The sequence below is a fragment of the Pseudopipra pipra genome, chromosome 3, assembly GCF_036250125.1.
Source record: "Pseudopipra pipra isolate bDixPip1 chromosome 3, bDixPip1.hap1, whole genome shotgun sequence".
Classification (NCBI taxonomy): domain Eukaryota; kingdom Metazoa; phylum Chordata; class Aves; order Passeriformes; family Pipridae; genus Pseudopipra; species Pseudopipra pipra.
Window position 1 is genome coordinate 76,315,278 of NC_087551.1, and position 12,998 is coordinate 76,328,275.

Sequence of the window (12,998 nt, forward strand, 5' to 3'; positions counted from 1 at the left end):
TCATTTATTCAAAGTAGATTATGCCTGAAAATGAAAGACTCAAAAGACTCTAAAAGAACCAAGGACAGAAGGCGCATATTATTTGCTAGGGAGCTGGGAATATTATCCTGGCAGCAATGTGCGGTTGCTTGTTGGGTTACATAAAAGCCATATCCATTCTTTCAAAGGTTCTCGGTGTATTTTACACAGGTTTATTAGACTATGAGTTTTGCTGAAAGATGGCGAATATATCTAATCCCAACAGACAGGATGGGTCAGACAGAAATCAAATACAACCCATCCTCTCAAAAGATACTTCTAACAAGAGTTCTCCCTTCAGAATAATCAACCTATAATTTAAAGTTACTAAAAAGGTGATGCAGGTGCCTACCATTCCAATTTTTATCAAAACTTTCAACTGAAACAACGAAAAACATACCAATGACAAGTCATGTACTGAGATCTTCAGCTAATTCACTAATATAGTATGGCATCTCTATCTATCACTTATATAAAAGAAACCTTTCAATAAGTTCTGTTTTCCATAACAGCAGAAACACAGAAATTCAAGAGCTAAACTATAACTGTTGTGTGGGCTAGTGACAAAAATAGATCCTTTAAAACAGGTAGGTTTTTTTTTCCTTATTCCTATTTAGTTTCTTTGTAAAAAAAACCAAACCAAAACAAAAAAAACCCTAACCAACCAATCAAACAAACAAACAAAAAAAACAAAACAAAAACCCCAAAACCAAACAATGAAAAGACCCATATAAGGCCATATACTCAATCCACAGTATAGAAGCAGATGCCTTAAATTTATATAACTCAACAGCTCTTCCAGAATAACGCAATACGGATTTAAGCTTTCAGTTCTGAAATTAACTAATAAAGATCACTAATACATCAGTGGACTCAACTGATGTATTGTACCAATATTCCAAAAATATTGTACCAATATTGTACCAATATTCCAAAAATAGTTTGATTATCTGGAGTTTTAGAATCCAAAAGAGCACATAGCAAGGTGTTCTGAGCTCACTACCCATGAACTCTGAATTGAGATGAAGTCACACAGCAATGCTCTCAAACCATGCAGTGCAGAGACATGGCAAGGGGCAAAGGGAAAAGGAGCATCACTCTGCATGTTCTGAAGTGATATAATGTGATATCGAACCTGTGCTCATAGTGTCACAACGAAAATGTATAGTACCTATAAGCATTTACAAAGATACTTGAACTGCATCTGTCCAGAGAGTAAGAGACTATTTTTCTCCTCAATTATATAATTTTTCAAACACAGCAGAGTTTATAAATATTTTTTACTAGGGAAACACCTTTCTTAAAATATAATTTAGCATGCAGAATCAACTCATATTAAGATTTTATGAACAGTCAGGCAATCACAAAAAGGGAATACAAATCCTACATGGTTCACTACCTGGCAATGATGCACATAAGTGGTGTTTTTATTAAACAATCCTTCTAAAGAAAAAAATCCATCACAATATACAAACATTAAGATCTGTTGAATCAAAATACCTTGTACTGGGTAGTGCAGAAGAAAAATAATTTCTAGTACTTCTGAAAAGGACATACTCAGTTTTTATTGCAGTTGCTTTCAACTGTGTTTCTTACTTTGAAGAACTGTACAATACCTGTCCAGTATACGCAAAGTCCAGGGCTTGTTTTAAACCAAGGCTTGTGACACCATGTAAATTCACCTCATCGGCTTCACTTTCAACCATGCAGAGACTAAACATTGCCTATTGAAAAAAGAGAAACGTTATTAACCAATTTTGGATAAGAAATCTAAACAGCAACACACCTGAGAGCTAGAATGAGATCTATACCAAGGTTTCAATATTAACCTTACAGCAATCAATCCTTCAACTGAGTCCTTTTATCAATAAAGAAATACAAAAACTTATTCTGGAAAAACTGAAACAAATCCCTTTGGTCCATGTATATGTACTTCTTAACTAAATAATTCTGGTGAAATCAATGGGAACAGTCACACAATAAGGTATAATTCAATAAAAAAGATAACTGGACTCTGGGAAAAAATAATCTACACAAGCACCACTAGAAATAATATTTATGTATAATATCATTATATATAAGAAGGAGCAATAAACCATACACAATTACTTGTTAGAGAAAAAGGGGTAGTTAACATACTATCTTTTATAAACAATCCTTTCCAAATAAGCATCTCACACCAGAATCTGAACAATATAATACTCTAGCTATTGAATGAAGAGGAAGGCTGGAGATGCAGTCACCTAAACTTACAACCTCCCCTTACTAGCTATTGCCCCAGTTTCATAAAACCTAAAGTGAAGATAGGCAAGGTGCTATGGAGCATCCCTGAAAATAACACTGAGGAGAGCAACTGTCATTTTATCAAGACTCATTTTCCAGATGATTTGTCTTCAGTGCCTCCCTGGACTGAAGCAACCCTAATCAGCCTCTGAATCCTTGTGAGAATCTTTTTCTTCTCATCTCTGTTAAACTTCTTTGCCCGTCACTCTTTCCTCCTGGCCTGCACTCCCGCTACAGTAGCCCTACTTACCACTTCTGCCCTCCTTATCGGTCCCATTCTCCATTCTTTGTCACTCCCCCATACTTTTTTAACAAAATACACCACTCCGAATCTTTAAACAGTAAACTGCGAACAAGTAAACTGAATAGTTCTACCATCTGTCATTGCTAAAGAAAGTCTAAATTTATCCCCAATAGGTTTTGTGCCAAACTTAATGTCTCTACTGTGGCTGCCAAACTTCACATTGGAGAACTTGAGCTACAAAGCACTTCTCATGAACATAACCTTCTCTCTGTACTCTGGCTGATACCTGCAGAAGCTGAGACAGTCAACAAGCACTGCTGAATTTAAAGGAAAAAAAATAAGCTCTACCCCCTCTAACTCTTTAGCACATATGAATGACTACATGACCTATAAAGGTCCCTTCCAACCCAAATTATTCCATGATTCACCTACACTCAGGTGGCTTCACGAACCAAATGCTTCCTACAATACTTCCATCATTAAAACACCATAATTTGGCATAAATCTGTTGCCTGGAAATCATCCAGTATAAGCAAGAGTGATACTTATCACACACTCACTCAACAGAAAAAAAGTGACAAATAGTTTAAAAGGTTTATCAAACAAATGTAGAAGACACAATGTAGACAGAAAAAAAAATCTAGTGAGTTCAGACACTTTTCTAATCCATTAAAAATGTCATCATAGTTAGATATTTTGTTGTCATTTAGATGTATCAAATGAGCTCTAATAGGTACTGTGAGGCTTCAGAGCTTGCCAGGAGCTGCGAAGTACCCATCAGTCACCTATTCCTTGCAAAAGCAGACTTGCAGCTGGTGTCTTGAAGAGATAAGCTTCTCTTAGAAATTCACTACTAAACAAACTTTTTGGATAATATTGGTTTCTGAATTTCTGAATAATGAGCATAAAATATCAAAGCAACACCTGTCTTCACAGGGGTAGATTTGCACACATTCTGTACACTCAATTCCATCACAGACTGCCTGCAGAAACACTGGACATGCTCAGTGATACAAGATGCTCTGCATTATCCAACTATGCTACAGTAATAGTAGCACTATCAACTTGTACATAGGAACCATGAAAAGACAGTGTGGTTACTAATACAGGTTTTATTCTGATCAAGAGATGATGTTCCACACTATGAGTTAAGTTTAACAGAGAAACAGAGAAACACTTAACTGAATCTCATCTGTAGATCAGGCATCATTTCTATATGACCTCTTCTGTGTAGACTTACTAACTTTATGTTTAGGAGATTATTTTAACACAGGTTCCAACACTGTCTTTACACAAGCTTTATTACTACACCTAACACTAAATTCAGCAGGATCAGGCCACTAGCTCAGTCACTGTTCATAATCATCCAGAGTGTTTAACAAACACAGCCTCCAGAAGAGCTCTGATCCTTGCCAACTAGCATTCTCCCAGGCAATGCCCAGATTATGGTCCTGGGGATAACTCAAGCCATAGCTGTTCCAAACAGGCAGCCTAGATAAAGCCAGCCCGTTTGCAGATGTTTAGCCATATTGTCACAAGTCATGCTATGCCAGTCCCTTTCAGGGCCAGAAAACAAGCCCTCATTCACCTTATTTTCCACTACAGACATAGGGTGCAACGGGCTATCAGAACTGCAGCTGCCAGTAAGCAACAAGACTACGGCTTTGCACAGAATTATAGAATGGTATGGTGTATTAGGGAGGGTTCAAAACCATACTGAAACTTGAAACCAAGACACCGTTAAAAGCTTAACAAAAACCAATATTTATTACCAAGAGGTGGCCAACAAAACAAACAAACCCAAAAGGGAGGGAGGAGGAGAGAAATAAGCCCCCAGCACGACCTCCCCAGTTACCCAGCTGTTGCCCATAAAGTTATCTTACCGACCTAGCATGCCTGTAATTACCCATGGCAGAAGCTGCATCCTTGGAGAGTCAGTAAGTTCACAAACTGGCAGGCATCCCTGCCAAAAGGCAACGTTGTCCTTGGCGTGAAGTTAGCTCTCCTGCAAGAAAGCGCTATCTGCTTTTTAGACAATTAATTGAGTGGCCACAGCCTCCCAGGTGTGGCCAGCACCACCCAGCCCGAGGCCCTCAGTCCCACCTCCCGGTTATGTAAGTGCATCTCTTCTGCGCACGCGTGGCTTTCCCTGTGCCTGCGTACTGCACTCAGGGGGGTCTTTTCCAAATGAGTCTGGGGGTGTCCTTCATCCTCCTCCTCCTCCTCCTCAATCTCTCCTTCAAGCGACCTTGGAGGACAACTAGCCAATCACAGAATACCAATTAAAACAGTTTATACAAGAAGCTCTCTTCAAGGACAACTTTCCCGTTTATCAGTGCTTGTTTTCCCATAACTTGGCAGGGAAAGAGCAAAGCTTTCACAGGTGGCAGGGCCAAACACAGACCAAAAGTATCAGCATAAATTCACCCTGGTACATATGGGTTGAAAGGGATCGTAAAGATCACTTAGTTTCAACTCCCTGCTGTGGGCAGAGACACCTTCCACTAGACTAGCTGAAAGCCCCATCCAACCTGGCCTTAAACACTTCTCTGAGCAACCTGTTCCAGTGCCTCACTACCCTCACAGTAAAGAATTTCTTCTCAATGTCTAACCTAAACCTACCCTCTTTCAGTTAAACTGAAAGCCTTCCCTCTTGTTCTATCACTACATGACCTTGTCAAAAGTCCCTCTCCAGCTTTCTTGTAGGCTCTGTCTACATAACGGAAGGCCACAATTAGGTCACCCCAAAGCCTTTTATTTGTAGGCTGAGCAAACCCAATTCTCTCAGCCTTTCTTCATAGGAGAGGTGCTCCATCCCTCTGATCAACCTGGTGGTCCTCTTCTGGACTCGCTCCAACAGGTCAGTGTCCTTCCCATGCTGGGGAGCCCAGAGCTAGATGCAGGACTATAGGTGGGGTCTCACCAGAGCAGAGTAGAGGGGCAGAATCACCTCCCTTATCCTGCTGGCCACACTGCCTTTGATGCAGACTAGGACACAATGGCCTTTATGGGCTGCAAGTGCACATTGCTGGCTCATGTCCAGCTGCTCTTCCACCTCAGCAGGGCTGCTCTATATCTGTTCATCTCCCATCCTGTATTGAAACCAGGGCTTGAAACCAGGTGCATCATCTTGCACTTGCTCTAGTTAAACCTCATGAGATGCCCCTGGGCCCACTCCTCAAGATTGTCCAGGCCCCTCTGGATGGCATCCTATCACTCAGGTGTGTCAACTGCAGTACTCAGCTTGGTGTCATCTGCAAATTTCCCAAGGGTGCACTCGATCCCTCTATCTGTGTCACTGATGAAGATATTAAATAACACTGGTCTCCATATGGACCCCCAAGAGGCACTACTTGTCACTGATGTCCATCAGGACTCTGAGCCATTGACTCACTGTCTTATCCATCCAGCAGTCCACTCACTGAATCCATCTCCTTCTACTTTAGAGAGAAGGATGTTGTGGGGGACCATGTCAAAGGCTTTACAGAAGTTCAGATAGATGACATCTGTAGCCCTTCCCTTGTCCACTGAGGTAGTCATTCCATCGTAGATGTGATGCCATCTGCTATTCAGACTTCATTTTCTCAAATAATACCCTCAAGTATTCTGTGAAGGTTTTTGATACTAAATATGAACTACATCTATTTTCAGGAGGCAAGGCCAAAGAATCCGATTGAAAGATAAGGTCTGCAATGGTCCTCAGACAGTTCACATTCAGCTGAACTGGATTAGCCTTCAGGAAAGTAGTCCGCCACTTAGATGAACTTAGTACTGCTCAGTGATCCATACTGCCTTCACCAGCAGGCAAATTTCCTTCTCAGCCTTGTAGTTTTAAGGTTTAATCCAGCATGAAAAAAATCTGTTCTAACATAGGCAGAAATTGAATTCAAACCCAGTTTTTAATTTGCTCTACGGTACTTGAATATTGTAGTTTTAACTGCAAAAAAATGTGAATCATTAAATCATAGTTTGAGACTTCACCAATACCTGGAGAATGAGTTATGGTTGGGCTGTCAAACTCTAATTTAAGATGCATCTCTGAAAACACTCTGAGGTTTTGTGAGCTTAAATAGATCCATCAGTCATGCTTTTAATGCAAGGCTAGTAGCCTACTTTATTTTTCCCCTGGGTATGTTAAAAACAAGGCAATAAGATAAATGTCTCAGGTGGATGCAGAAGTGACAAGACAGGAAAAACAAAGTAAATACAAAATATTTGGACAAGTGCATAATTATAAGTCAAATTTACCAGAAAAGTTACCAAATTTGGTTAAGCATGAAATGTTAATCATGTTAGTTATTGACTTCATTCGACAATGCTATTATACTTTATTTTAAAACATTTCCACTTGGACAAAATAAAATCTCTTTGAAAATGGCTCATTTCCCCTTCAAGACCTTCATGAGAGCGGGCAGTACAAATTGCCAATGTTAACCAAAGATTCCTTTTATAATAAAACCCAGTGATGTAACGACTTATCTTTTCTTCCAGTTCCTTTAAACATCCAGATCTTGTTCTGCCATCCAATCATATAATTAGCCAACGTTGTGGTAAATAAATTGATTCTTTCAATTCAGCTATTTCAGTTAAGATTTTACATAAGTAAAGCAAATCCCTCAATGAAAAGTAAATACAATCCGCTTGCTATTCTGTGGCAGCTGTTCCAAAATTCAAGTCTCAACATGCTGTCACAAATGGATGTATTGCATTTGTAGAATTCCACCTGAGGTCACCCTTGTTTCAGATGCTACAAATTTGGATGGCCTTAGTTTTGTGGTGCTCAATGACAGTTTATTAGCTCCTCTTTTTGGAGGAAGGGAGGAATCAACCCTCCATTCTTCTTCTAATCTTAGGCTGAATCAGAAACAAAGCTACAGAACTATACCCAAAGGAAAAAGAAAACAAAACCCACAATTCTTGGATAAAAATATTCAAACAAAAAAAAATTCTCAGACTCCTGAAAACTTGACTTTAAAGTAATGTGGCAAGTTGGTGGGCATTTAATACAGAGCGCACTTGTAGTTTCACAACTTTGCCCTCAGCAGCGAAAGGTACCTTTATAAAATGTTTTCTTCTTCAGACATAGAACACAAAAGACAAGAGCTCAGAACTGAGTGGCACAAAACCACAGGGTGTAGAGGCCCAGATGTGATGACATCTGATGTAACCAGGCAGAAGAGCCCAAGTAAAAGATGCTTAGCACAGTCTTTGTGTCTAACTTCCCATGCTCAGCATGGCAACATGCTGTTGCTTAGCTTTCAAAAGCAAAATGCAAGACAGTTGTAAAATACTATCAAATTAGAATAATGTATTACTGTTCAAATGTCTGGATACATTGATTTTATCAGTCAGGCAGCACTGCAGCAATATATAGACTCCTTCACAACATATAACTGGAAGAACAGGCACCAGGGTAACAGACACATAAGATGATATTCAAAATCCCCAAAATACAAATTGCTCACTGTTACAATGGTGAGATCCAGAACTGATCCTTGCCTTTGAGTTATTTTCTTACTTACTCAGATGTTCCATACCCATGAGAGTAATGAGCTTTTCCTCATTTGAACATATCAGTCTTACAGCCATGTCAGTCACAGCAAACAGTAAATCACAAAACAACTTAAACCAAGTTGTAAGATAGTTTACACAAGCAAACTGTCAGTGAATTCCACCCAGCCTAGTGGCCTTTTAAAGGCAAGAAACAGAACCAAAACATACACAGTGTCAGGAGACAGGAAAATGGATATAAAAAGAACAAATGATTATGCTGTCAAAAAAATGCGGCGACTGAAATCCTAAGTAACTTACTGCTATGAGCTGGAATTCTTATTATTGAACTTCTATAAGTTTTCTGCTGAAAGTTTTGAAAAAAATTAATATTTGAACACTGAGGTAACCACTGGATTCTAATTTAAATCTGCATAAAACCTGTTTAACGCTTAAGAGATGTTTAAGGGAATTATTAAAATCATTAAATGACCAATAATATGATACACTGGGTAAGTACCAAGTAGAAGAAAGAAGAAAATGAAAGGAAATTGTCATCAGGGTCTGCAATAACAGTATCTGAAGTTAGGTAGCCGTATAACAAAAGTAAGTAGAAGTGTTTTATATCACTAGATAGACAGATCAATAGATAGAAATAGGCATGTTTAGACTCCAAGATAGAGACATTAGTGGGATAAGGTATTCTTTTTTACTCTGACTGCAAAAGAAGCCTAAACACTTAGCTTAGCCTAGATGCTTAAAACAGGTGAAAACTTTAATCTTAAGAGTAAAGGGTTGAGCAAACTGAGGAATTAAAGTTGAAGAGATGTGTGAACTGTGTCTTTTGTGTGTATTCATTTTACAAGAACAGAAGAACTTCCTGAAGATGTTGAATGAAAGCTACAATGACAGCAATAATAATCTTAGAAATGTTTGCACCTGTAAATGGTTCTTCCACATAGTAATTTGTCACAGGAAGCAAAGTTTTCTTTTACTTTTCTCAACTCACATTAAGTCATTTCTAGATTAAAAATCCTTAGGTGAGTGGTTCTTTAAAGAAAAAAATTATAGATTGCAAATGATGAGAGGCTGAATCCACAGAAAATGCCTTCAGTTTGCCTATCTTGATCCTCTTATGCTCATCCATTACTTCAACTACATCAGCCACTAGTCAGCTTTTCTGATATGTTCCAAATGGGAGATGAGCAAATAAATGACCATTTAAATTACTGCCTTCAAGAAATACCCTGACTCTTCTAGGAGTAAAGTACATGGTTCCAGCACGTAGCAATAACCTCTAAAATATCTCAAAGTTCCCTCAGCAAGACTGTGAACAGATATTCATCCTTATCCATTTTTGTTTGATTCAATTTTAAATGCAACTTTCAAAAGGAATCTAAACTTTCAAAAACCAGCAAGTAAGCTGAGCTTACTACAGCAATAGAGTAACCCAAACAGCATCATTTCCAAATTTCCTCCCTCTGTTTTCTCAAACATTACTTTAGTAATTACCAACAGCCCTAGATCCAAGTCCACCACAACACAAAATGAACATTTGGAACTCCCCAACAATGCATAGCTTTAACCTTCATAAACTCTTGTTCAACCTCAGACTTAACAGCAGGCAGCGAGCACAATATTAAAGGTCTGGGATACTTTAGAATCACCTCCATTAAAAGCTGCATTCACATGATGTTCATAGAGTTTCAGCAAGGCCAAGCTTGTTTTACAAAATACAATGCAAATACTTCAACTCAGTCCATCTCGCCCCTTGGCTTAGCCTGTCATCTTTCATCCTCAACTGACTGGCAGTGGAAAGCTTTTGCAACTGATGTGCAAGAGCCTGCCTTTACCTTCAGCTGTTGTTCTTGGGTGGCTGTCCAGGAATATAACACATTCTCTACTGTAAAGTGCACAAGCATTTTCTGCACTTCCTCACAATCACTACCAGATAAGGAGAGTGGAAAGTTGGCACAGGGTGAACCAGCATTCTTGTAGTTCCTTTCATTGCACCACAGGCAAAGAGACAAACACCCAGGAAGTCAAGATGAACTAAGAGCAAGTTAACTTCAGTGCACGTGAGCTTTCTCACCTCTAAGTCACTACAGAGCTCTGTATTAAAAACTCACTCCTACTTTTCCTTCTTATTATCAACTATATTGTAAGCACTCTGGTCAAATGTTATGGAGAGAAAAAATTTTTACCATAAATTAAACTAGATTATTTTATTTTTTAAAATGAAGATTTTTTTTATTTCATGTGTAATTTTCAGCCTGTGAGAAATATTACTGGCATCAATGGAAGAGCTCAGTCATGCACTCTTTCTGATTTGGGACCTAAACTTATCTGTATACAGGTTACTCAAACTTCTTAGTATCCAGTCCTGAGATTATCTATTTGGACTATAAACCTTTTCATGACAAAACATTATACTTTGCAGTTTGTATTAAAAATAGCAATTCCCTGTTTGTGTAACAGTAGTATTAAATAAATAAAACATAATCTATTTAATCTACTTTGTTGCATTACTCCTGAATTAACCTTTAGGTTTTCTTAACTTCATGTTAAGAAAATATAATCCTTCACTGTGTAAGCAATATAATTTTTTCTTTCTTCTTTTCACCTATTGCAACAAAAAAGAAAATATTCAGAATGTATGAATAGGAGTCAAAATACTGCTTAGACAGATAACAATGTCCACATTAAATATCAACTGTGTTCTAGATGTGCAATGTATACTTATCCAAATAACCAATTTAATATGTGAATGTTTCTTTACAGCATGTAAAAATGTGCTTTGTTCTTCTCATAACTAGCTTTGTTTCCCTCCCAATTAAAGCCTATCTATCCTAAATCAATCATCAGCCACGTCCTCTGGAGTCTCTTGCACACTGAAAAACATATCCATCAATACCAATTGCGTGAAGCATGATTAAGAGGCTCATTACATGATTCTTCTGAAAAAGTTCTATATAAATTCCCAGAGAAAATGTCACATAACATCAGTCACTGATAACTGAGCCTGCAGTAACTCATCTGCCCAATGAAATCTACCTAAATATTGGTTTTAAGCATATGCCAAGCAACTAAAACGAATCCATAAAATGAAAAGGTCAGCTATCATTCACAGTTTAAGAGAATATATAGTTAAAGCAAAAACTGTGCAGCAAATTATACAATTTTATTCCCAGTACTTAAGTGTCACATATTACTGTTAGCAAAGCAAATTTCACTGAACCTTTGGTGTTTCTTTTAGTATGTCAATGTCAGACAGTGATACATAATTACACAGCCCTGAATAAGGAATGAAAATTGAAATAAAAACTATGTTACACTTTAGAGAACCTAAGGATGTAATATTTTTTCCTGATTGTATAGTGGGTATTCCACCAAAAACAAAGTAATTTTCTTTATTGTAACAAGGCACAGGGTCTTCATTTCAAGTCAAAATAAAAACTTAAAAGTAAATTTTTTAAAAAAAGCATTTGTTGCTAATAAGTTAAATCCTTGTTTAAACCTTCATTAAATGTAATTCATGTTTTCACAGTCACTTTAATAGTGTAATGTGTCTTCCCCAAATCTCTGCTTAGATGCATGAACATAATTTAAGACACGTGGAAAAAGGAAGACTGTATCATGCTACTGCTAATGAGTTGCTGAGTCACCACTAAAAAGACCTATATTCAAAATTTGTTCAAGTAGTATTAGAGAAACAAAATAATTCTACAATTTCCATGTGCAAACCTGTATCAGAATAAAAAAAAATTAACTGTGAACTACTACAGCTACAGTAACCTTATTAATTCCAATATTTTAAAATTAATAGGTGGATATTTAGGTGGTCCTAAATATCAAATTACTTTTTATTTTATGGCAGAAGCAAGAAAACTGAATTGTAAGAACAGTGCCATGCAAAGCACTGCATAAAACTCCAGTAATGTACAGTCTGTCCTAACAACAGTCACTCGTAAGCAGGCCTGCCTTTTGGAAAATAAAGGAAGCAGCATAACTAAAACTAGATTTTTTTTTCCAGCATTTCCAGTCAAGCACAGAAAAGGATGAGTCACATTTGCAAATTCTGGCTTAAATTGCTTTAATGCTTCCCAATGAATGCATAAGCCTATTGTTCATGTCCTTTGATGATTTTAGCAAGTGATATCAAAAGCAAGCCCAAAATAAAATTGGAATAAAAGTCACTTAGCTCTTGAACTAGCATTTTAACTATCACAATACATTTCACTCACAGAGACAAAGCTTCCTGCAATTTTTTTTTCCCCTAGGAAAAACCATGATCAAAGCTTGGACACCTGTAAGGGACTTATTTTTAAAAACATTCTTCATACAATACCATCGAGACAAGTTCCAGGTCAGTTCATATGAACTCTAACCAAATAGTTGTACAGCAAGGCTTAATCTACCAGAACTTGAGTAACAATCTTAGTCGTTATTATAATTAGCTTCCTAAGAAGCCATTTATAATGTGATGTGAATGTCATTAGACACTGACATCCAAATGTTCCAAGCAATAATAAACTGTGGCAATTACTTCCATTCTGCATCATAACTAGAAAGCATACTTATTATGTGAGGAATCTGATGCTGAAATTTTAAATAGTTCATTTTATGAAGGTTTGCACTAGATACCTTTCATATCTGGCCAATTTTATGAGAGTTTGAAGTATACAACCTTCGCATCCTTTAAAACAATCCTATTTTCCATTATAATTATAAATCTTGCTTTCCATTAAGAATACAGCACAATTTTGCTGAAGCATGGCCCTTAATTCCCATCCCCATATTTATTAAACTGTTTTATACAAAGGCAAAGTAATAAAACCAGCTATTTTTCTTTGGTTTGTTCATATCCTCTACTGATAAAAACCTAAAAAAGTAAACAAGCACTAACAATTTGCGAAATAAAAGAATGACTTGACTAACCAAGCTTGTGTTAATGTTGCAGTCA

At 37.4% G+C, this 12,998-nt stretch overlaps 1 protein-coding gene across 7 annotated transcripts in view; it reads right to left on the reverse strand.

Annotated features, from left to right (window-relative positions):
* The window catches only part of KLHL32 (kelch like family member 32), a 123,836-nt gene that overhangs the window by 67,725 nt on the left and 43,113 nt on the right, over positions 1-12,998 (reverse strand). For all 7 annotated transcript variants that reach the window (XR_010429342.1, XM_064649917.1, XM_064649924.1 and 4 more), the window contains one exon: positions 1,635-1,742. Coding sequence is in view for 6 of the 7 variants with exons in the window: in XM_064649917.1 (XP_064505987.1) it covers positions 1,635-1,742 (108 nt within the window). In the remaining variant the exon portion in view is untranslated. The remainder of the gene's footprint in view (positions 1-1,634; positions 1,743-12,998) is intronic.